Source organism: Oncorhynchus mykiss, chromosome Y (assembly GCF_013265735.2).
Source record: "Oncorhynchus mykiss isolate Arlee chromosome Y, USDA_OmykA_1.1, whole genome shotgun sequence".
Taxonomy (NCBI): domain Eukaryota; kingdom Metazoa; phylum Chordata; class Actinopteri; order Salmoniformes; family Salmonidae; genus Oncorhynchus; species Oncorhynchus mykiss.
Window position 1 is genome coordinate 40,472,713 of NC_048593.1, and position 25,921 is coordinate 40,498,633.

The 25,921-nt window shown below is 43.3% G+C and overlaps 1 protein-coding gene across 3 annotated transcripts in view; it reads right to left on the reverse strand.

Annotated features, from left to right (window-relative positions):
- Positions 1-25,921, reverse strand: part of dclk1a (doublecortin-like kinase 1a) — a 228,305-nt gene that overhangs the window by 29,000 nt on the left and 173,384 nt on the right. For 2 of the 3 annotated variants that reach the window (XM_036967391.1, XM_036967389.1), the window contains one exon: positions 25,302-25,399. In XM_036967391.1, the coding sequence (XP_036823286.1) occupies positions 25,302-25,399 (98 nt within the window). Of the gene's footprint in view, positions 1-24,496; positions 25,198-25,301; positions 25,400-25,921 lie in introns of those variants that run through there. The other variant, XM_036967390.1, reaches the window with a different exon arrangement.

Consider the following 25,921-nt stretch of genomic DNA (forward strand, 5'->3'; position numbering starts at 1 on the left):
TTAGATCAAGGTATAATGTTCCCCTGTACCTTTATATCAAGGTATAATGTTCCCCTGTACCTTTATATCAAGGTATAATGTGGAGGTATAATGTTCCCCTGTACCTTTATATCAAGGTATAATGTTCCCCTGTACCTTTATATCAAGGTATAATGTGGAGGTATAATGTTCCCCTGTACCTTAATATCAAGGTATAATGTGGAGGCATAATGTTCCCCTGTACCTTTATATCGAGGTATAATGTGGAGGTATAATGTTCCCATGTACCTTTAGCTCAAGGTATAATGTGGAGGTATAATGTTCCCCTGTACCTTTATATCAAGGTATAATGTTCCCCTGTACCTTTATATCGAGGTATAATGTTCCCCTGTACCATTATATCAAGGTATAATGTGGAGGTATAATGTTCCCCTGTACCTTAATATCAAGGTATAATGTTCCCCTGTACCTTTATATCAAGTTATAATGTGGAGGTATAATGTTCCCCTGTACCTTTATATCGAGGTATAATGTTCCCCTGTACCATTATATCAAGGTATAATGTGGAGGTATAATGTTCCCCTGTACCTTTATATCAAGGTATAATGTTCCCCTGTACCTTTATATTGAGGTATAATGTTCCCCTGTACCTTTATATCAAGGTATAATGTGGAGGTATAATGTTCCCCTGTACCTTAATATCGAGGTATAATGTTCCCCTGTACCATTATATCAAGGTATAATATGGAGGTATAATGTTCCCCTGTACCTTAATATCAAGGTATAATGTTCCCCTGTACCTTTATATCAAGGTATAATGTTCCCCTGTACCTTTAGCTCAAGGTATAATGTTCCCCTGTACCTTTATATTGAGGTATAATGTTCCCCTGTACCTTTATATCAAGGTATAATGTGGAGGTATAATTTTCCCCTGTACCTTAATATCGAGGTATAATGTTCCCCTGTACCATTATATCAAGGTATAATATGGAGGTATAATGTTCCCCTGTACCTTTATATCAAGGTATAATGTTCCCCTGTACCTTTATATCAAGGTATAATGTTCCCCTGTACCTTTATATCAAGGTATAATGTTCCCCTGTACCTTTATATCAAGGTATAATGTTCCCCTGTACCTTTATATCAAGGTATAATGTGGAGGTATAATGTTCCCCTGTACCTTTATATCAAAGTATAATGTGGAGGTATAATGTTCCCCTGTACCTTTATATCAAGGTATAATGTGGAGGTCTAATGTTCCCCTGTACCTTTATATCGAGGTATAATGTTCCCCTGTACCTTTATATCGAGGTATAATGTTCCCTTGTACCTGTATATCAAGGTATAATGTGGAGGTCTAATGTTCCCCTGTACCTGTATATCAAGGTATAATGTGGAGGTATAATGTTCCCCTGTACCTTTATATCAAGGTATAATGTGGAGGTATAATGTTCCCCTGTACCTTTATATCAAAGTATAATGTGGAGGTATAATGTTCCCCTGTACCTTTATATCGAGGTATAATGTTCCCCTGTACCTTAATATCAAGGTATAATGTTCCCCTGTACCTTTATATCAAGGTATAATGTTCACCTGTACCTTCATATCAAGGTATAATGTGGAGGTATAATGTTCCCCTGTACCTTAATATCAAGGTATAATGTTCCCCTGTACCTTTACATCAAGGTATAATGTTCCCCTGTACCTTTACATCAAGGTATAATGTTCCCCTGTACCTTTACATCAAGGTATAATGTTCCCCTGTACCTTTAGCTCAAGGTATAATGTTCCCCTGTACCTTTAGCTCAAGGTATAATGTTACCCTGTACCTTTAGCTCAAGGTATAATGTGGAGGTATAATGTTCCCCTGTACCTTTATATCAAGGTATAATGTGGAGGTATAATGTTCCCCTGTACCTTTATTTCAAGGTATAATGTTCCCATGTACCTTTATATCAAGGTATAATGTTCCCCTGTACCTTTATATCAAGGTATAATGTTCCCCTGTACCTTTATATCAAGGTATAATGTTCCCCTGTACCTTAATATCAAGGTATAATGTGGAGGTATAATGTTCCCCCGTACCTTTATATCAAGGTATAATGTGGAGGTATAATGTTCCCCTGTACCTTTATATCGAGGTATAATGTGGAGGTATAATGTTTCCCTATACCTTTAGCTCAAGGTATAATGTGGAGGTATAATGTTCCCCTGTACCTTTACATCAAGGTATAATGTTCCCCGGTACCTTTATATCAAGGTATAATGTTCCCCTGTACCTTTAGCTCAAGGTATAATGTTCCCCTGTACCTTTAGCTCAAGGTATAATGTTCCCCTGTACCTTTATATAAAGGTATAATGTTCCCCTGTACCTTTAGCTAAAGGTATAATGTGGAGGTATAATGTTCCCCTGTACCTTTACATCAAGGTATAATGTTCCCCTGTACCTTTATATCAAGGTATAATGTTCCCCTGTACCTTTATATCAAGGTATAATGTTCCCCTGTACCTTTATATCAATGTCTAATGTGGAGGTATAATGTTCCCCTGTACCTTTATATCAAGGTATAATGTTCCCCTGTACCTTTATATCAAGGTATAATGTTCCCCTGTACCTTTAGATCAAGGTATAATGTTCCCCTGTACCTTTATATCAAGGTATAATGTTCCCCTGTACCTTTATATCAAGGTATAATGTGGAGGTATAATGTTCCCCTGTACCTTTATATCAAGGTATAATGTTCCCCTGTACCTTTATATCAAGGTATAATGTGGAGGTATAATGTTCCCCTGTACCTTAATATCAAGGTATAATGTGGAGGCATAATGTTCCCCTGTACCTTTATATCGAGGTATAATGTGGAGGTATAATGTTCCCATGTACCTTTAGCTCAAGGTATAATGTGGAGGTATAATGTTCCCCTGTACCTTTATATCAAGGTATAATGTTCCCCTGTACCTTTATATCGAGGTATAATGTTCCCCTGTACCATTATATCAAGGTATAATGTGGAGGTATAATGTTCCCCTGTACCTTAATATCAAGGTATAATGTTCCCCTGTACCTTTATATCAAGTTATAATGTGGAGGTATAATGTTCCCCTGTACCTTTATATCGAGGTATAATGTTCCCCTGTACCATTATATCAAGGTATAATGTGGAGGTATAATGTTCCCCTGTACCTTTATATCAAGGTATAATGTTCCCCTGTACCTTTATATTGAGGTATAATGTTCCCCTGTACCTTTATATCAAGGTATAATGTGGAGGTATAATGTTCCCCTGTACCTTAATATCGAGGTATAATGTTCCCCTGTACCATTATATCAAGGTATAATATGGAGGTATAATGTTCCCCTGTACCTTAATATCAAGGTATAATGTTCCCCTGTACCTTTATATCAAGGTATAATGTTCCCCTGTACCTTTAGCTCAAGGTATAATGTTCCCCTGTACCTTTATATTGAGGTATAATGTTCCCTTGTACCTTTATATCAAGGTATAATGTGGAGGTATAATTTTCCCCTGTACCTTAATATCGAGGTATAATGTTCCCCTGTACCATTATATCAAGGTATAATATGGAGGTATAATGTTCCCCTGTACCTTTATATCAAGGTATAATGTTCCCCTGTACCTTTATATCAAGGTATAATGTTCCCCTGTACCTTTATATCAAGGTATAATGTTCCCCTGTACCTTTATATCAAGGTATAATGTTCCCCTGTACCTTTATATCAAGGTATAATGTGGAGGTATAATGTTCCCCTGTACCTTTATATCAAAGTATAATGTGGAGGTATAATGTTCCCCTGTACCTTTATATCAAGGTATAATGTGGAGGTCTAATGTTCCCCTGTACCTTTATATCGAGGTATAATGTTCCCCTGTACCTTTATATCGAGGTATAATGTTCCCTTGTACCTGTATATCAAGGTATAATGTGGAGGTCTAATGTTCCCCTGTACCTGTATATCAAGGTATAATGTGGAGGTATAATGTTCCCCTGTACCTTTATATCAAGGTATAATGTGGAGGTATAATGTTCCCCTGTACCTTTATATCAAAGTATAATGTGGAGGTATAATGTTCCCCTGTACCTTTATATCGAGGTATAATGTTCCCCTGTACCTTAATATCAAGGTATAATGTTCCCCTGTACCTTTATATCAAGGTATAATGTTCACCTGTACCTTCATATCAAGGTATAATGTGGAGGTATAATGTTCCCCTGTACCTTAATATCAAGGTATAATGTTCCCCTGTACCTTTACATCAAGGTATAATGTTCCCCTGTACCTTTACATCAAGGTATAATGTTCCCCTGTACCTTTACATCAAGGTATAATGTTCCCCTGTACCTTTAGCTCAAGGTATAATGTTCCCCTGTACCTTTAGCTCAAGGTATAATGTTACCCTGTACCTTTAGCTCAAGGTATAATGTGGAGGTATAATGTTCCCCTGTACCTTTATATCAAGGTATAATGTGGAGGTATAATGTTCCCCTGTACCTTTATTTCAAGGTATAATGTTCCCCTGTACCTTTATATCAAGGTATAATGTTCCCCTGTACCTTTATATCAAGGTATAATGTTCCCCTGTACCTTTATATCAAGGTATAATGTTCCCCTGTACCTTTATATCAAGGTATAATGTTCCCCTGTACCTTTATATCAAGGTATAATGTTCCCCTGTACCTTTATATCAAGGTATAATGACTTTTCAAACTTTTCCACAGACAAGTTACTGTATTTTATCACAGTATTATTTTTTTATCTGATATCAACTGAATTTGACTATTCACATGTCCAACGTTTATAAAACCGTTTATAAAAACTTTTCCTCAATATTGTCACATCACTGTCCAGAATAAACAGTGGTGGTATGGTCACCAAATACTGATTACACCAAATGATGTAATCACAATTACATCATGATTTATCTTTTGATTGTCTACACCTGTCGACAAATGTGGGCACATTCAGAATGTGGACAAGCTCAAGGCAACAGACGCATGTTAGAACCAGGTATGAATGGGGCTAATGTCTATGCTCATCTCTCCATCTCCTCTCCCCGTCTCCTCTCTCCGTCTACCCCCCATCTCTACTCCTCCTCTCCTTGTATTCTCTCCTCTCTCTGTCTACCCTCATCTCTCCTCCTCTCCCTGTCTTCTCTCTGTCTACCCTCATCTCTCCTCCTCCTCTCCTTGTCTTCTCTCCTCTCCCTGTCTACCTTCATCTCTACTCCTCCTCTCCTTGTCTTCTCTCCTCTCTCTGTCTACACTCATCTCTCCTCCTCCTCTCCTTGTCTTCTCTCCTCTCCCTGTCTACCTTCATCTCTCCTCCTCCTCCCCTTGTCTTCTCTCCTCTCTCTGTCAACGCTCATCTCTCCTCCTCCTCTCCCTGTGTTCTCTCCTCTCCCTGTCTACCTTCATCTCTCCTCCTCCTCCCCTTGTCTTCTCTCCTCTCTCTGTCTACGCTCATCTCTCCTCCTCCTCTCCCTATCTTCTCTCCTCTCCCTGTCTACCTTCATCTCTCCTCCTCCTCCCCCTGTCTTCTCTCCTCTCTCTGTCAACGCTCATCTCTCCTCCTCCTCTCCCTGTCTTCTCTCCTCTCCCTGTCTACCTTCATCTCTCCTCCTCCTCCCCCTGTCTTCTCTCCTCTCTCTGTCTAACAATATTTCTAAGATAGGAATGTTAAGAGTGGTCAGTGGGGATCTAAAGAATAATAACGTCATATTGCTTTTCATTTTGTGACGTTATTAAAAACTGTATGAACCAAATACTGAAGCTTAGGAAGGAAACCCCCTTTGGCTGTTAAGTTTTCATCCAATATGATGTTAATTAAATGTTACCTTTATTTAACTAGACCAGTCAGTTAAGAACAAATTCTTATTTTCAATGACGGCCTAGGAACAGTGGGTTAACTGCCTGTTCAGGGGCAGATCGACAGATTTGTACCTTGTCAGCTCGGGGGTTTGATCTTGCAACCTTCCGGTTACTAGTCCAACGCTCTTACCACTAGGCTACCCTGCTCTCCTCTCTCTGTCTCCCTGTCTTCTCTCCTACAATATGAATAACTATTAAACTATTTTTGTTACGATAGGAATGTGATTTTAGTTTTCTAACCAGATCATAGTTTAATAAATGAAGTTAGGAGAGCGTGTCAGTGTGATTTAACCGCCCTTTTTGACAATAGAAGGTATTCATATGCAGACCAGCAGACGTGAAGCGTGAGCTAAACGTTACAAATGGTTGAAACTCCCAGACCAGAAAGCGTGCAGCTGTGGCTACATGTTGAAATGGTTGAAAAACTCTGAAACTCAACACGAGGTGAAGAAGATAAACTCACTAGACCAGGAACATGTGACAGTCTGCAGCTGTGCATGTAAAGGGATCTAGAACTTTGACTAGAAAAGAAGGAGAAGATCCCATCTCAAACAATCATTGGTGCATCTGAAGATCTGTTCTATTTGAACAGTCCACCACAAGACCAAGACAACTATGAAGAAGGACATTGTGACCTCTGGTGGACAACTAGAGCCTTACACCCATCGAGCCCTTCCCATAGAAGGATTGATTGGTTTCAACAGAGACGTACAAAGACATCTACACGTAAATACATTGCATTTCTTACCCAAACGGGTGGCAGTTCATGTGCAAAGGCATATGATTAATGTGAGGACAGTTCTAGAATGTATCCACGATAAATGTCCCTTTTCCTCTACATCTCTACTTTCCCCACCCCCTTCTTCGTCTCTGTGTAATAAGCTGTCATATTTTGTCAGTCCACTAGGGACTTTTGTCTCATGTAAGTGTGCATGTGTATTCTGTGTTATTATTTAGTTAGTTAGTAAATACATAATTAAATCCATTTGTGTAGAACAGAAAAGGGCTGGGGTTCTTGTGGATTCAAGAAGTCTGCGACTTTCAGAATGAGACTGATATGACGTAATGAGTAATAAGTGATGATCAATTTAATCTGGTAACAATTAAACATAGTTGGTGGATTCGATAAATAACAGTCATCACATTAATGAAAGTCACGTCACTGTCTTCTCTCCTCTCTGTCTACCCTTATCTCTCCATCTCCTCTCTCAGTCTCCTCTCTGTCTACCCTCATCTCTCCTCCTCCTCTCCCTGTCTTCTCTCCTCTCTCTGTCTACCCTCATCTCTCCATCTCCTCTCCCAGTCTCCACTCTGTCTACCTTCATCTCTCCTCCTCCTCTCCCTGTCTTCTCTCCTCTCTCTGTCTACCCTCATCTCTCCTCCTCCTCTCCTTGTCTTCTTTCCTCCCTCTGTCTACCCTCATCTCTCCTCCCCCTCTCCCTGTCTACCCTCATCTCTCCTCCTCCTCTCCTTGTCTTCTCTCCTCTCTCTGTCTACCCTCATCTCTCCTCCTCTCTCTGTCTACCCTCATCTCTCCTCCTCCTCCTCTCCCTGTCTTCTATCCTCTCTCTGTCTACCCTCATCTCTCCTCCTCCTCTCTCTGTCTACCCTCATCTCTCCTCCTCCTCTCCCTGTCTTCTCTCCTCTCTCTGTCTACCCTTCTCAACCCTATCCATCTCCTCTCTGTCTGTCCGTAAGAGGCACTTAGGTGAGGATCCTTGTGAGAGATAGAATAATAAGAAACCAGACTCATGTAGGTGTGAGAAGACTACAACTCTATTAAAGGTAGACTGTCAGATTGACTCTAGAAGATACCTCATGATTGACGTACTGAGAATGACCCAATCAGCTTCCTGTCTTCCTCTGATCTGAACAACACAGGACAGGTGAAAGCTACATGGAGGACGCCTACCTTTCCTAGTGTTTTCTCTAATAAGTCAGTGCAGGACAGAAGATGAGGACAGGAAGCCATTTCTATTCCAGGAATGTATCTGTCTGTTCTGTATGTTGTGTTTCTACCCGGAATGTTCTGTATGGTTCTCAGGTTGATCATATTCAATGTTTCACCTTCCTGATCAAACCTCAGATGTTATGAAATATGACAGGAAGGACTAAGTAAATAAACATCCTGTTGTTGTTTGTGTTCCTAAAATCAATATCTGTAGTTATGTAACTGATCAGTCAGTCAGACAGTGAGTCAGTTAGTCAGTCAGTGAGTAAGTCAGCCAGTGAGTTATGTCAGTGAGTCAGTTAGTCAGTCAGAGACTTAGTCAGTCAGTCAGTGAGTTAGTCAGTCAGAGACTTAGTCAGTCAGTCAGTGAGTAAGCCAGAGACTTAGTCAGTCAGTCAGTGAGTAAGCCAGAGACTTAGTCAGTCAGTCAGTGAGTAAGTCAGTGAGTCAGTGAGTCAGTCAGTCAGTGAGTAAGTCAGTGAGTCAGTCAGCCAGTGAGTGAGCCAGTGAGCCAGTGAGTCAGTCAGTGAATTAGTCACTTAGTCAGTCCGCCAATGAGTCAGTCAGTGAATCAGTGAGTGAGTCAGTGAGTCAGCCAGTGAGTTGGTGAGTCAGTCAGTGATTCAGTCAGTCAGACAGTCAGTCAGTCAGTGAGGTCAGTCATTTGAAAAACACAACTCTTAGTTTCTCTGCAGAGGCGATCTAGCAACACTTAGGGGAACAAAATACTGTTGCTATGGAAACTATTTCAAGAGAGCAGCGCTTATGACACTTCCAGCAAGCCCAGAACGCCCATATAAGAACATACTGTATATCCTTCCTGTCTCCAGGTTGGGAGAGCTAGGGGTTCAGCCTACTGTTTTCTTCTCCTCAGAGATGGAAGGATAAAGAGAGAGATGGGGGAGAGAGAGAGAGAGAGAGAGTGCCAGAGAGAGAAGTGGTGGAGAGAGAGAGAGAAGCAAGTGCAGGCAGTTTTGTCAATAGAGGTCTGGAGAGAGGTGCTGCAATAGACAGAGAAACAGAGAGAGTGAAATAGAGCGAGAGAGAGAAGTGAGTGCATGTAGTTTCGTCGATAGGTCTCGAGAGAGGTGCTACAACAGACAGAGGGTGAAACCAAAATACTCTATTCCCCCATTGTCACACTCTGATCTGTTTCACCTGTCTTTGTACTTGCCTCAACCCCTCTCCGGGTGTCGCCCATCTTCCCCATTATCTCCTGTGTATTTATTCCTGGGTTCTCTGTTTGTCTGTTGCCAGTTTGTTTTGTTTCGCCAAGCCTACCATCGCTTTTCCCTCAGGTCCTGTCTCTCGATTATTCCCAGGTTTTGACCTTTTCTGCCTGCCCTGACCCTGAGCCTGCCTGCCGTATGGTACCCATACCCCACCTATCTGGATTACTGACTCCTGCCTACCCTTGACCTGTCTTTTGCCTGCCCTTGATGGATTAATAAACTGTTGTTAATTCGACGTTGTCTGCATCTGGGTCTTACCTATGAAACGTGATAAAAGGAACTGGCCCAGCAGACCCATCTCCTCCCAAGGAGCCACCATTGGTAGGCACGATGAATTGCTTCATGGCCTTATGGAGGGGGTGTGAATGTTGGCTGAACGCCATGACCGGGCGTTGAACATTTTGCTAGAGCAATTCCACAGGTTGTTTGGGAGGCAACCTACCAAGGTGGTAACCCCACAGCCCCTCAGTAACTCAGCTGTAAGCAGTGCCATCTCATCGGTCACTCCACCTTCTCGGGACCCCTGCTTATCTCCCCCGGAAGGCTTCAGTGGAGAGCTACGCACCTGTTGGGTGTTTCTAGCTCAGTGTGCCCTCATCTTCGAGCTTCAGCCCTCCTCCTTCCCCTCGGATCGCTACAAGATAGCCTATCTCATCACGCTGCTCTCACCTGGGCTACTGCTGTACGGGAACAACAGCTGGCCATATGCGGTACTCTGGAGGGGTTCGTGGGAGAGGTGAAGAAGGTTTTTGCTGCCCGGTTCTTTGGAAGAGAAACTGCCCGGAAGCTAATCCAGCTTCGGCAGGACTCCCGCAATGTGGCAGACTATGCGGTGGATTTCCCGCACATTGGCAGTAGAGAGTACTTGGAACCAGGAAGCGCTGTTTGATATGTTCCTGCATGGTGTCTCGGAGGAGGTCAAGGATGAGCTTGCTGCTCGGGGGTTACCTACGGATCTCGATTCCCTCATCACGTTGACCATCCATATCGATGGTATAGGAGGGGGAGGAAATTTTATTTTGTTCGTACTTACAGGGATTCCACCTTGCCTCCGAGTCATCCCGGAAGTCCCGTTGCCGAGAGAACCTGAGGCTTCCTGACCTCCCCCGAGAGTCGCTGAAGCCGGCCGAGTCACCGCTTCCCGAGCCTATGCAACTAGACAGAGTTGGGCTGTCGCCAGCGGAATGCCAATACAGGATCAAAATGAAAAAAAATTGTATTGCGGGACTCTTGGTCATTTTGTGTCCTCTTGTCCTTTAAAAGATCAGGCTTACCGGTAGGAGCGAGTACTCTGGTGGGCCATATGGTGAACTTTTCTGCTTCCCTTGCTCACACACCTTTTCATGCCATTCTGCTGTGGGGAAACCAGTCTAAATCTCTCCGGGTCCTCATTGACTCTGGGGCCGATGAGATCTTTTTGGATCCTACTCTGGCTTCTGAGCTGAACATCCCCACTCAACCCCTCTCCATTCCCATAGATATTAGAGCACTGGCGGGCGCTCTATAGGCCAGGTCACTCAGAATACCACTCCCATCAACCTACGGGTGTCAGGGAATCACAGTGAGACTATTCAATTTCTGCTCATCAAGTCTACTCAGATTTCAGTCGTTTTGGGATTCTCCTGGCTCCAGTGACACAATCCCCTCATCAACTGTTCTACGGGTGCTATCATGGGCTGGAGTCCGTTCTGCCATGCCCATTGTCTGAAGTCAGCGCAACCTGCCCCGGAACGTCTTCCTGGGGGCTCGGAAGGTGCCCAGAACCTCTCCACCATCCCCGCGGCCCGGACCACTTCGCTTCTGCCGCACTGACCCTATGACTGCGGGATTGACCTTCTCCCTAGCACCACGCCGCCCCGGGGATGTCTGTACTCTCTGTCGAGACCGGAGACCAAGGCTATGGAGACCTACATTGGGGACTCCCTAGCTGCAGGATTTATACGTCCCTCTTCCTCTCCCGCCGGTTCAGGGTTCTTCTTCGTGGAGAAAAAGGACAAGACCCAACGCCCGAGCATTGACTACCAGGGACTCAATGACATTACTGCTAAGAACAGTTACCCGCTACCAATAATTTCCTCGGCCTTCGAGCCGCTCCAGGGCACCACTGTGTTTTCCAAGCCGGATCTACGGAACGCCTACCACCTGGTGCAGATACGAGAGGGGGATGAGTGGAAGACCGCCTTCAACACGGACAGCGGCCACTACGAGTATCTGGTCATGCCTTTTGGCCTCACCAACACCCCTGCTTTGTTCCAGGCTCTTGTAAATGATGTTCTCCGTGACATGTTGATCCGGTTTGTCTTCGTCTACATTGATGACATCCTCGTCTTCTCCCTCTCCACCAAAGAACACATGCTTCACGTCCCCCAGGTTCTTCAACGCCTCCTGGAGAAAGCTGTTTGGGAAGGTCGGAGAAATGCGAGTTCCATCGCTCCACCATCCCCTTGGATCCCGGGAAGGTGAGAGCAGTGATGGATTGGCCTCCGCCTACGTCCAGGGTGCAGCTGCAACATTTCCTGGGGTTTGCCACCTTTTATCGCAGTTTTATCCAGGGGATACAGCACCCTGGCTTCCCAGGTGTCAGCACCCACTCTCAAGGTTCTGTTCAAGTGGTCACCAACTGCTGACCGGGCGTTCCGGGACCTTAAAAACCGCTTCACCATTGCTCCCATCCTGGTTTATCCGGACCCATCCCGCCAGTTCGTGGTGGAGGCCAATGCTTCGGATGTCGGAGGGGGGGCGTGTCCTGTCCCAACGTTCTGCCCTGTATCTGAAGCTGCATCCCTGCACCTTCTTCTCCCACCGCCTCAACGCCACTGAAAGGGACTACAATGTGGGGAATCGAGAGCTTCTCGCGGTGAAGATGGAGTTGGAGGAATGGAAGCACTGGCTGGAAGGGGCGGACCACAAAAACCTGGAGTATCTCCACACCGCCAAGCGCCTCAACTCCAGGCAAACCCTGCTGTTTACACGGTTAAACTTTTCCCTCTCTTACCGGCTGGGGTCCAAGCCGGATGCCCTGTCTCGCCGCTATAGCCCCACAGTTACCACCCCGGAGCCCGAGACCCGGTGACGGCACTCAGGGAAACAGGTCCGGGAGGTCCTCAGTTCTCTTCCCGGTTCTGGAAGGCATTCTGCACCCTCATTGGGCCGTCAGCCAGCCTTTCCTATGGGTTCCACCCCCAGTCCAATGGCCAGTCGGAGCGAGCCAACCAGGACTTCGAGACTACTCTGCACTGCCTGATCTCCGCCAACCCCACCATCTGGAACCAGCAGCTTGTGTGGGTGGAATACACCCACAACACCCTTCCCTGCTCTGCCACTATGCCTATTGCCATTAGAGTGTCCAGGTATCGACGACAAGCGGATCACCATCGAACCCCAGCTCCCCTGTATGGTCTCGGGCAGAAGGTATGGCTATCCACCCGGGATCTGCCCCTCCATGTGAAATCCCACAAACTCTCCTCCCGGTTTATCTTCCCGTTTCCCATCTCTAAAATTATTATCCCCTCTGCTGTTTGTCTTCTATAGCTCCGTACCCTTGGTATACAACTCACCTTTTATGTGTCCAGAGTTTTGTTGCCCCGTACCCTTGGTATACAACCCACCTTTTATGTGTCCAGAGTTCTGTTGCCCCATACCCTTGGTACAACTCACCTTTTATGTGTCCAGAGTTCTGTTGCCCCGTACCCTTGGTACAACTCACCTTTTATGTGTCCAGAGTTCTGTTGCCCCGTACCCTTGGTACAACTCACCTTTTATGTGTCCAGAGTTCTGTTGCCCCGTACCCTTGGTACAACTCACCTTTCATGTGTCCAGAGTTCTGTTGCCCCGTACCCTTGGTATACAACTCACCTTTTATGTGTCCAGAGTTAAACCCATATCTCACAGCCCTTTGCCTGCCCCTGTTGGATTAATAAACTGTTGTTAATTCGACGTTGTCTGTATCTGGGTCTTACCTTGAAACGTGATACCCATAGTGCTGGGCCCTGGTCAAAAGTAGTGCACTAGATAGGGAATAGGGTGTCATTTGGCATGCATCCCAAGACTATTCTGGGCTACACCTCACGCACAACCAAACTCTTAGGGTGTTTTCACATACAGTGCGAAAGTATTCAGAACCCTTGACTTTTTACACATTTTGTTAGGTTACAGCCTTATTCTATAATAGATTAAATTGTTTTTTTTCTCCTCATCAATCTACACACAATACCCTGTAATGACCAAGCAAAACCCGTTTTTTTGAAATTTGTGCAAATTTATAATAAAAACAAAGATATACCACATTTACATAAGTATTCAGACTCTTTACTCAGTACTTTGTTGAAGCACCTTTGGCAGTGATTACAGCATTGAGTCTTCTTGGGTATGACGCTACAAGCTTGGCACACCTGTACTTGGGGAGTTTCTCACATTCTTATCTGCAGATTCTCTCAAGCTCTGTCAGGTTTGATGGTGAGCTTCACTGCACAGCTATTTTCAGATCTTTCCAGAGATGTTCGATCGGGTTCAAGTCCGGGCTCTGGCTGGGCCACTCAAGGACAATCAGAGACTTGTCCCGAAGCCACTCCTGCGTTGTCTTGGCTGTGTGCTTAGGGTCGTTGTCCTGTTGGAAGGGGAACCTTCGCCCCAGTCTGAAGTCCTGAGCGCTCTGGAGCAAGTTTTCATCAAGGATCTCTCTGTACTATACTCTGTTCATCTTTGCCTCAATCCTGACTAGTCTCCCAGTCCCTGCCGCTGAAAAACATCCCCACAGCATGGTGCTGTCACCTCCCTTCTCCCCCAATTGCTCAGTTTTGCCGGGAGGACACCTCTAGGAAGAATCTTGGTGGTTCCAAATTTCTTCCATTTAATAATGATGGAGGCCACAGTGTTCTTGGGGACCTTCAATGCGGTAATTCTGGTTTTTATTGTTAATAAATTTGCTAAAATTGGGGGAAAAAAAACTGTTTTCGCTTTGTCATTACGGGGTGTTGTGTGTAGTTTGCTGAGGATTTGTTTTATTTTATTTAATCCATTATAGAATAAGGCTGTAACGTAAGAAAAAGTGGAAAAAGGTAAGGGGTGTGAATACTTTCAGAAAGCACTTTATAATCCTCTTAAAAATAAACAATCTCAGTCCTCTTTAAAGTTAACTCTGGGGCAAAAAAAGCAAAATAACTTGGTTCTCTTTGTATTCACACTGCCCTTGTCTTTGAATGAGGACTCAACTCTTTACCAGTTCATTTCACCTATTTTGTGGACCGAGTCTTCTGCATTCACAATGCTATGTTTAGAAAAGAACCTAGATCTTTTTCCAAACATTCACTCAATGCACTCTGGGTTTTTACAAAGTGCAGGACAAGTCATTCCATCAGAATGTTTTAGACAGACAGACAGACACAGACAGACAGACAGACAGACAGACAGACAGACAGACAGACAGACAGACAGACAGACAGACAGACAGACAGACAGACAGACAGACAGACAGACAGACAGACAGACAGACAGACAGACAGACAGACAGACAGACAGACAGACAGACAGACAGACAGATAGATAGATAGATAGATAGATAGATAGATAGATAGATAGAATCTACTTATATTTTGGAAGCTTATAGATTGCGTTTAGTTAAAATATGAGACATAATTATTGTAATCAGAAGATACTATCAACATTAGTATATTATTGGTAACAGAATAAATAGCAGAAGAATAACAGCAGATCAAATAATTCTGTAATTGAAAATTGTACACCCAATTGAAAAATGTAGGCTGCTACCCAATGTTGTGATTCTCACCAATTATATTGTCTTCTCACTACAAACAAACCTGGGGAGATTTGTGTTCACATTGCCCTAACAAAAGGGAACTAGACCGTGGAATTCAAGCTAACCGAACTCAGACCACCTCTCGAGATGGTCTCAGTTCGGTTTGCTTCGGGGGCCTCTTTGAGAGGTCAGAGTTCCATTGGAGTGTTCACATCGCACACAAAAAAAACAACAAACCGAGTTACAAAAATTGCCTGAAATAGACCAATTGTGAAAACACCCTTAGCAAAAAAAAAAATCAATCTAGAACCTAAAACCTTTCATTACCTGTCCCCATAGGATAATTCTGTGAATAACCCTTTTCGGTTCTAGGTAGGAACACTCTGGGTTCCATGTTCTACATGGAACTGAAATGGGTTCTACCTGGAACCAAAAAGGGTTCTCCTATGGGAACAGTCGAAGAACCTATTTCCCGAAGAGTGCACTGATCACTGCTCAATAAACTAGTAAAACAACTAGGACTATAAACACAAGACTGTGATGACAATCAACTACCTATGAGTGAAACTACCGCTGCTCAGACTACAGTTACTGTCCCACAGTACACACACAAAGCTACGTTTCAAATGACACCCTATCCCTTACATAAAGCCATTAGAAAGTTTACTATAGCCTATAGGATCATTCTGCATATTTTAAACAAACCACAACTACTTTAATCTATTTCCAAATTAGGGTATTTCTACTATCACCTGACTGCTGGGTGTGTGTGTGTTTCAGCTGGTGTCCTGTGCCAGAAGTATCCCAGAAAGCACAGCGTCATGATGAACTTCCTGTCCAACATGCTCCGTGATGACGTAAATGGAACACCCCGACATAGGGAATAGAGGGACATTCGGAACACAGCCCAACAGATCAATAAGTGATCTGATCGATGGGTTATATTACAGGACATGTTTATTAAAGGACCTACATCTACAGGTAGAGGAGTGGAGAACAAAAACAGAATCCAGCATAAATTAAAATTACAACTCAAAATAAATACATAAATATTATTTCATGCAGATTTACTGGATGTGTGTGTGTGTGTGTGTGTGTGTGTGTGTGTGTGTGTGTGTGTGTGTGTGTGTGTGTGTGTGTGTGTGTGTGTGTGTGTGTGTGTGTGTGTGTGTGTGTGTGTGTGTGTGTGTGTGTGTGTGTGTGTGCGTGAGGAGACTTAATTGCAGAAGGAGGAAAGGAATATCCTGCTTTAGGAGAGATGATGAGAGGAACAACAAAATGACTTTTCGGTTTCACCACTATCTCACTGAAACACTCAGCCAGGAACTCCTAGGAGACACACACACACGCTGGGAAAGTAATTCTACTTGGTTCGAAATTCTGGGAAAGACTGAGACAAATCTGACTGTTGATGTAGGTTGATGTATTTAATACAAACGACACTCATCATAATAATACCTGTGATCTAAGAATGCATGAAATAATACTGTTAGGGAATGAATATGGAGAGACAACGATACTGTACAATGGTTACACCCCTCCCAAACTATAAACCATCGTTTCAAAAAATCCTGTTCCTGGTAACCCAAAAGTTGTTGACACACCTGATTAACTAACGGTGATTAGTTGATTAGTTGAATCAGGTGTGTTAGTACGCTAGGGAAGAAACCTCTTTGGGTCTCCAGGTACGCTAGGGAAGAAACCTCTTTGGGTCTCCAGGTACGCTAGGGAAGAAACCTCTTTGGGTCCCCAGGACCGGGGATTAAATAACACCTTCTAGAACAAAACATAGAGCCATATTGACAGGGACACAACATGGACAATGATAACGAACAATGATAATGATCAATGATAATGGTCAGGAAATAAAATCACATGGAAATTAAATGACATCAGAGAGAAAATAAAAATACATGGACAACAGAGATCGCAGCAAACCAAGACGTTAGATGAACGAGACAAGAGGGAAAGAAAAGAGAAAGAGATAGAGAGAGAATATATTCTACAGTACCAGACAAACGTTTGGACACACCTACTCATTCAAGGGTTTTTCTTTATGGTCTTTATCATCTTGTCATTTCCTTTTCAGCCAACAAGTTCTCAGCATATGTGGGAAGTCCTTCAAGACATTTGAAAATGCATTCCAGGTGACTTCCTCGTGAAGCTGGTTGAGAGAATGCCAAGAGTGTGCAAAGCTGTCATCAAGGCAAAGGTTGGCTACTTTGAAAAAACTCAAATTTATTTTGATTTGTTTAACACTTTTTTGGTTACTACATGATTCCATATGTGTTATTTTATGTTCATGTCCTCACTATTATTCTACAATGTAGAACATTGTAAAAATAAAGAATGAGTAGGTGTGTCCAAACTTTTGACTGGTACTGTAAATTCTCTCTCTCTCTCTCTCTCTCTCTCTCAATTTCAATTTCAATTTTCTCTCTGTCAAATTCAAAAAATAAAAAGAGAGACAATTGAAATTGAAAGAGAGAAACTTTAAATTGAAAGAGAGAAAATTTAAATTGAAAGATATAAATTTTAAATTGAGAGAGAGATATGGAGAGAGAGATATGGAGAGAGAGAATGGAGGGAGAGAGAGATTGGAGGGAGAGAGATTGGAGGGAGAGAGAGAGATTGGAGGGAGAGAGAGATTGGAGGGAGAGAGAGATTGGAGGGAAAGAGAGATTGGAGGGAGAGAGATTGGAGGGAGAGAGAGTGGAAAGTGCGATTGTGTCTGGTTTGCTGTTTCTCTTATTGCTTCATCATTACAATAAAAGACAAACAACAACATCTATTGTGATACATTGTGGATGAAGACATGTACACAAAGTCACAGATGCAAGAACAACAAGAACACACAAATGTGTAGGTGGATTTCAGCTCCACATTTATCTGGTTACGCACCTGGTTACACACCTGGTTACGCACCTGGTTACACACCTGGTCACGCACATGGTTAGACACCTGGTTACACACCTGGTTACGCACCTGGTTAGACACCTGGTTACGCACCTGGTTAGGCAACTGGTTAGGCACCTGGTTAGGCACCTGTACAGACGTAAATAACCAAACAGAATGAGAGGAGGATGCAACTCAATGGATGGTGTTCTAGGTGATGATACACTGACACATGACTGAGGAGAGACTGAAGAATGGACAGAGGGAGAGAGAGCGAGAGAGAGAGAGAGAGAGAGGAGGATGAGAGAGAGGAAGACGAGAGAGTGAGATACTGCGATACAATGGCATTCCAACTCACACATGTTAACTAAAGTGTATTTTCCTCTCAAGAGTCCAGAAGGAAAGCAGTTCTGAGTAGAAGAGAACAGAAAAAAAAAGTATTGTAGTTTATAGAGAAACCAGTCTTGTAGTGTAAAGAGAAACCAGTCTTGTAGTTTATAGAGAAACCAGTCTTGTAGTTTATAGAGAAACCAGTCTTGTAGTGTAAAGAGAAACCAGTCTTGTAGTTTATAGAGAAACCAGTCTTGTAGTGTAAAGAGAAACCAGTCTTGTAGTGTAAAGAGAAACCAGTCTTGTAGTTTATAGAGAAACCAGTCTTGTAGTGTAAAGAGAAACCAGTCTTGTAGTGTAAAGAGAAACCAGTCTTGTAGTTTATAGAGAAACCAGTCTTGTAGTTTATAGAGAAACCAGTCTTGTAGTTTATAGAGAAACCAGTCTTGTAGTGTAAAGAGAAACCAGTCTTGTAGTTTATAGAGAAACCAGTCTTGTAGTGTAAAGAGAAACCAGTCTTGTAGTGTAAAGAGAAACCAGTCTTGTAGTTTATAGAGAAACCAGTCTTGTAGTTTATAGAGAAACCAGTCTTGTAGTTTATAGAGAAACCAGTCTTGTAGTTTAAAGAGAAACCAGTCTTGTAGTTTATAGAGAAACCAGTCTTGTAGTTTATAGAGAAACCAGTCTTGTAGTTTATAGAGAAACCAGTCTTGTAGTGTAAAGAGAAACCAGTATTGTAGTGTAAAGAGAAACCAGTCTTGTAGTGTAAACAGAAACCAGTCTTGTAGTGTAAAGAGAAACCAGTCTTGTAGTTTATAGAGAAACCAGTCTTGTAGTTTATAGAGAAACCAGTCTTGTAGTTTATAAAGAAACCAGTCTTGTAGTTTATAGAGAAACCAGTCTTGTAGTGTAAAGAGAAACCAGTCTTGTAGTTTAAAGATTAACCAGTCTTGTAGTTTGTAGAGAAACCAGTCTTGTAGTTTATAGAGAAACCAGTCTTGTAGTTTATAGAGAAACCAGTCTTGTAGTTTATAGAGAAACCAGTCTTGTAGTTTATAGAGAAACCAGTCTTGTAGTGTAAAGAGAAACCAGTCTTGTAGTTTAAAGATTAACCAGTCTTGTAGTTTATAGAGAAACCAGTCTTGTAGTTTATAGAGAAACCAGTCTTGTAGTGTAAAGAGAAACCAGTCTTGTAGTTTATAGAGAAACCAGTCTTGTAGTGTAAAGAGAAACCAGTCTTGTAGTTTATAGAGAAACCAGTCTTGTAGTGTAAAGAGAAACCAGTCTTGTAGTTTATAGAGAAACCAGTCTTGTAGTTTATAGAGAAACCAGTCTTGTAGTGTAAAGAGAAACCAGTCTTGTAGTTTATAGAGAAACCAGTCTTGTAGTGTAAAGAGAAACCAGTCTTGTAGTTTATAGAGAAACCAGTCTTGTAGTTTATAGAGAAACCAGTCTTGTAGTTTATAGAGAAACCAGTCTTGTAGTGTAAAGAGAAACCAGTCTTGTAGTTTATAGAGAAACCAGTCTTGTAGTTTATAGAGAAACCAGTCTTGTAGTGTAAAGAGCAACGTTCAGCTCTGAGAGGATTAAAAACAAATCACACTGGATTAACCAGCAACCGCAAGAATATTATACCGTGTGTGTGACACAGACAAAACCAACAATTTCCTGTGAGCCAGAGAGAAGGACAGGGGAGCTGGAGAGAGGACAGGGAGAGATAGAGAGGGGAGAGGGGAGAGAAGCAGAGGGAGAAGGAGAGATAGAGAGATGGAGAGGGAGAGATGGAAAGGGGAGAGAGGAGTGGGAGAGATTGATAGGGGAGAGAGGAAAGAGGGAAATAACTATTGTGCTGAATTATACTGCTGTATTGTACTGAACCATATGTACTGAACCATACTGCTGTATTCTACTGAACCATACCACTGTTCTGTACTGAACCATACCACTGTATTGTACTGAACCATACCACTGTTCTGAACTGAACCATACCACTGTACTGTACTGAACCATACCACTGTACTGTACTGAACCATACCACTGTACTGTACTGAACCATACCACTGTACTGAACCCTACTGCTGGACATAACTGAACCATACCGCTGTACTGTACTGAACCATACCACTGTACTGTACTGAACCATACCACTGTACTGTACTGAACCATACCACTGTTCTGTACTGAACCATACCACTGTACTGTACTGAACCATACCACTGTACTGTACTGAACCATACCACTGTACTGAACCCTACTGCTGGACAGAACTGAACCATACCGCTGTACTGTACTGAACCATACCACTGTACTGTACTGAACCATACCACTGTACTGTAATGAACCATACCACTGTTCTGTACTGAACCATACCACTGTACTGTACTGAACCATACCACTGTTCTGAACCATACTGCTGGACAGAACTGAACCATACTGCTGTATTGTACTGAACCATACCACTGTACTGAACCATACTACTGGACAGAACTGAACCATACTGCTGTATTGTACTGAACCATACCGCTGTACTGAACCATACTGCTGGACAGAACTGAACCATACCACTGTACTGTACTGAACCATACCACTGTACTGTACTGAACCATACCACTGTACTGTACTGAACCATACTGCTGGACAAAACTGAACCATACCAATGTACTGTACTGAACCATACCACTGTACTGTACAGAACCATACCACTGTACTGTACTGAACCATATCACTGTACTGTACTGAACCATACTGCTGTACTGTACTGAACTATACCACTGTACTGTACTGAACCATACCACTGTACTGAACCATACTGCTGTACTGTACTGAACTATACCACTGTACTGTACTGAACTATACCACTGTACTGTACTGAACCATACCACTGTACTGTACTGAACCATACCGCTGTACTGTACTGAACCATACTGCTGTACTGTACTGAACTATACCACTGTACTGTACTGAACCATACCACTGTACTGAACCATACTGCTGTACTGTACTGAACTATACCACTGTACTGTACTGAACTATACCACTGTACTGTACTGAACTATACCACTGTACTGTACTGAACCATACTTCTGTACTGAACCATACCACTGTACTGTACTGAACCATACTGCTGTACTGAACCATACCACTGTACTGTACTGAACCATACCACTGTACTGTACTGAACCATACCACTGTACTGTACTGAACCATACCACTGTACTGTACTGAACCATACCACTGTACTGTACTGAACCATACTGCTGTACTGTACTGAACTATACCACTGTACTGTACTGAACCATACCACTGTACTGTACTGAACCATACCACTGTACTGTACTGAACCATACCACTGTACTGTACTGAACCATACCACTGTACTGTACTGAACCATACCACTGTACTGTACTGAACCATACCACTGTACTGTACTGAACTATACCACTGTACTGTACTGAACCATACCACTGTACTGTACTGAACCATACCACTGTACTGTACTGAACCATACTGCTGTACTGAACCATACCACTGTACTGTACTGAACTGCTATATTCTACATGTAACCCACTTAACCAAGTAGCTGCAAGGCTCCATAATAAACTACCAGACCATGTAGATGAGGCAACACACAGTATAATCCATCACTGAGTGGCTGGAAGGGAAAAGCCATTAGTCTGAAAGTGATCCTGCATAATGTGAGCAGGTCATATGGTTTACCAGTGGACATGGCAGTAAACTACTGTTCAGGGCTATAGAGTCAGTGCATGTGTGGGAGGGTACTGTTCTCTCAGCATTTAGAGACACAGAGATACCTACTAAAAATACACATTCTTGTCTGTACCCAGGAACACACTGAACTCTATATAATGTAGTTAGAGAGAGAGAGAGAGAGAGAGAGTGACAGAGAGAGAGAGAGAGAGAGAGAGAGAGAGACAGAGAGAGAGAGACCTGCTAAAAATACACATTCTTGTCTGTACCCAGGAACGCACTGAACTCTATATAATGTAGCTAGAGAGAGACAGAGAGAGAGAGAGAGAGAGAGAGAGAGAGAGAGAGAGAGAGAGAGAGAGAGACAGGAACACACTGAACTCTATATAATGTAGCTAACCTAATAAACAACCTCAATATGAGTGGACGGTCAGACGGTCTGCTAGAGTTCAGCTAGAGACAGAGAGCTACTGATGGAATATCATATACTGACTCTGTGAAGATTAATACCAAATTGGAGAGAGAGGGAGGGGAGAGAGGGGAGGGGAGGAGAGAGGGGGAGGGCATAGAGGGGAGAGAGAGAGAGAAAGAGAGAGAGAGAGAGAGAGAGAGAGAGAGAGAGAGGTGGGCTATAATAATCTGTGACCCTCTATTTCTCAGCACAGCTATGCTCCCAAGTCTTACAGGGTGTCACAGCAACACAAAGGAAACTGAATAATAATCTCCAGCCCAGAAATACACTCCAGCTCTCCTGATTCACTAAGCCTGAACATTTGAATAAGTGATATTATGAGGCCAACTCAGAACACCCAGAGAGATAGTTGTAGCAACGTTCTCTCACTAGTGCTTGTCTGGTGAGTACTGGTAGCTAAAAAATGCACAATTTTCACATGTTGATGTAGGGGTGGTGCTAGAGATGAATATGAAGTAGAAAAACTGAAATGTTCCTTTAAATTTCAAGTATTTAGTCAGGAGTGAAAATTAGAACAGACAGTCAGTGGGGTGCATCTCAATAGTCTAGAGTGGTTTCCTCTCGTTCATCTCTCCTTCACCTGCACTGATCTGGAAATACTTGCTGACCAATGGAAGGCTGGAAGATAACTGGCTGATTAATGGGGATTCATCTTCTTTACTCATTGAACAAAAGTACTATGGAGTCCTAACTGACAATCCAATAGGATCCTCAGTCATTCCTTGGTTGGCTGATCATTGACAGACCACAGCGTGTGTGTGTGTGTGTGTGTGTGTGTGTGTGTGTGTGTGTGTGTGTGTGTGTGTGTGTGTGTGTGTGTGTGTGTGTGTGTGTGTGTGTTTGTGAGAGAGTGAGTGAGTGAGTGAGTGAGTGAGTGAGTGAGTGAGTGAGTGAGTGAGTGAGAGGAAGAGAGAGAGAGAGAGAGGGAGAGAGGGAGAGAGAGAGAGAGAGAGGGAGAGAGAGAGAGAGAGAGAGAGAGAGAGAGGTGAGAGAGAGAGAGAGAGAGAGAGAGGGGTGAGAGAGTACAGCTGTTAGCTGCTGGAACATTCAGTAAAGGTGAGACAGCGTTTAGGGCTCTACATTCAGTAAAGGTGAGACAGCGTTTAGGGCTCTACATTCAGTAAAGGTGAGACAGCGTTTAGGGCTCTACATTCAGTAAAGGTAAGACAACGTTTAGGGCTCTACATTCAGTAAAGGTGAGACAACGTTTAGGGCTCTACATTCAGTAAAGGTGAGACAGCGTTTAGGGCTCTACATTCAGTAAAGGTGAGACAGCGTTTAGGGCTCTACATTCAGTAAAGGTGAGACAGCGTTTAGGGCTCTACATTCAGTAAAGGTGAGACAGCGTTTAGGGCTCTACATTCAGTAAAGGTGAGACAACGTTTAGGACTCTACATTCAGTAAAGGTGAGACAGCGTTTAGGGCTCTACATTCAGTAAAGGTGAGACAGCGTTTAGGGCTCTACATTCAGTAAAGGTGAGAGGGGCTGTGAGACAGCATTTAGGGCTCTACATTCAGTAAAGGTGAGACAGCGTTTAGGGCTCTACATTCAGTAAATGTGAGACAGCGTTTAGGGCTCTACATTCAGTAAAGGTGAGAGGGGCTGTGAGACAGCGTTTAGGGCTCTACATTCAGTAAATGTGAGACAGCGTTTAGGGCTCTAGATTCAGTAAAGGTGAGACAGCGTTTAGGGCCCTACATTCAGTAAAGGTGAGAGGGGCTGTGAGACAGCGTTTATGGCTCTACATTCAATAAAGGTGAGAGGGGGTGTGAGACAGCGTTTAGGGCTCTACATTCAGTAAAGGTGAGACAGCGTTTAGGGCTCTACATTCAGTAAAGGTGAGACAACGTTTAGGGCTCTACATTCAGTAAAGGTGAGACAGCGTTTAGGGCTCTACATTCAGTAAAGGTGAGACAGCGTTTAGGGCTCTACATTCAGTAAAGGTGAGAGAAGCTGTGAGATAGTGTTTAGGGCTCTACATTCATGCTACAGCATATGTGTGTGTGTTTCTCTGGAGAGGAGAGGAGCGGAAAGGAGGAAAGAGGATGAGGGTAGAGGAGAGTGGGTCATCCTAATCGACTAATTGTTTAGTAGGCTTGAGGGCCAGATTCCACGATCGATTACTCATGCCTGACCATGTCAATCAAACTCTGCACGTCACACACACACACACACACACACACACACACACACACACACACACACACACACACAAACACACACACACACACCCACACACACAAACACACACACACACACACACACACACACACACACACACACACACAAACACACACACACACACCCACACACACAAACACACACACACACACACAAATGAAAGCGCTGCAGTGAAAGAGGAAGGCCTGTGATTGAGGACAGCATTAAAACCTCATTAGTGTCTGTGGCTGAATTACCAACGCGCAGCATCACAGCCTTTCAACAGCAGGTCTTCCCTAATTTCTTAGAGAAACACATTGGCCGTATCCAAAATAGCACCCGGACACAGTGCCCTATGTAGGGAAAAGGTTGCGAATTGTGTACGCAGTCATTCTTCCACTTGAGTTGCATGCTCCCGTTACAGTACATTCTAGCACAGTATCCGTGGCTAGATGTCACATGGCACCCTATTCCCTAAATAGTGCACTACCTTTCGGTCACTATCTGGCTATACGGGAAGTATCCAAAGGAGATAAGTGACTGAGAGTACTGCACTACGTAAGGCGTGTCCCACTACCGGAGGCAGAAACCTCTCCGTCATCGAGATCTCCACAACGTCAAGAGACTACTGACAAACCATCAACATGGGGAGAAACAGTCAAGGAACTAATATCATCGGAATTGTAACGTGAATTTCCAGAATTCCTGAAGCAGCAGCGTGACAGGTCAAAAGGTCGGACCCTTCTGTAACTCTAAGGATTGTGGGAATTGTAGTTTCTCCGTTCTCTAGTGACTCTAGGCTGTAGACTGGGCCTTGTTGTTTTCCTGAGAACATAGAAGAGGTGTGTTATAGAGAATGGGGAGGGGGGGGGGGTCTGTCTGTCTCTCTTTCTGTCTGTATGTCTGTCTGTCTGTGTGTGTTGTCTTACCCTGCGTGGTCTGAGGTCTGAAGCAGGGCCGGAAGGGGAGGGGCTTGGAGATTTCCCCGAGCCAGGAGTGGACAGCTGACTGGTCGGATTCCCGTTCACTAGAGAGAGAGAGAGAGATCTTGACAATGGGTTATTTTGACACTTGGTTATTGTTGTTACTGTTGTCCCGTTGACCATTTTGATGCTCATTTTTATATTGTAAATATCCAAAATAAGCTTTGGCAATATGTACATTGTTACGTCATGCCAATAAAGCAAATTGAATTGAATTGAGAGAAAGACAGAGACAACGAGAGAGACAAAGAGAGGGACAAAGAGAGAGACAAAGAGAGAGACAAAGAGAGAGACAAAGACAGAGACAAAGAGAGAGACAAAGACAGAGACAAAGACAGAGACAAAGAGAGAGACAAAGACAGAGACAAAGAGAGAGACAAAGACAGAGACAAAGACAGAGACAAAGAGAGAGACAAAGAGAGAGACAGAGACAAAGACAGAGACAAAGACAGAGACAAAGAGAGAGACAAAGAGAGAGACAAAGAGAGAGACAAAGACAGAGACAAAGAGAGAGACAAATAGAGAGACAAAGACAGAGACAAAGAGAGAGACAAAGAGAGAGACAA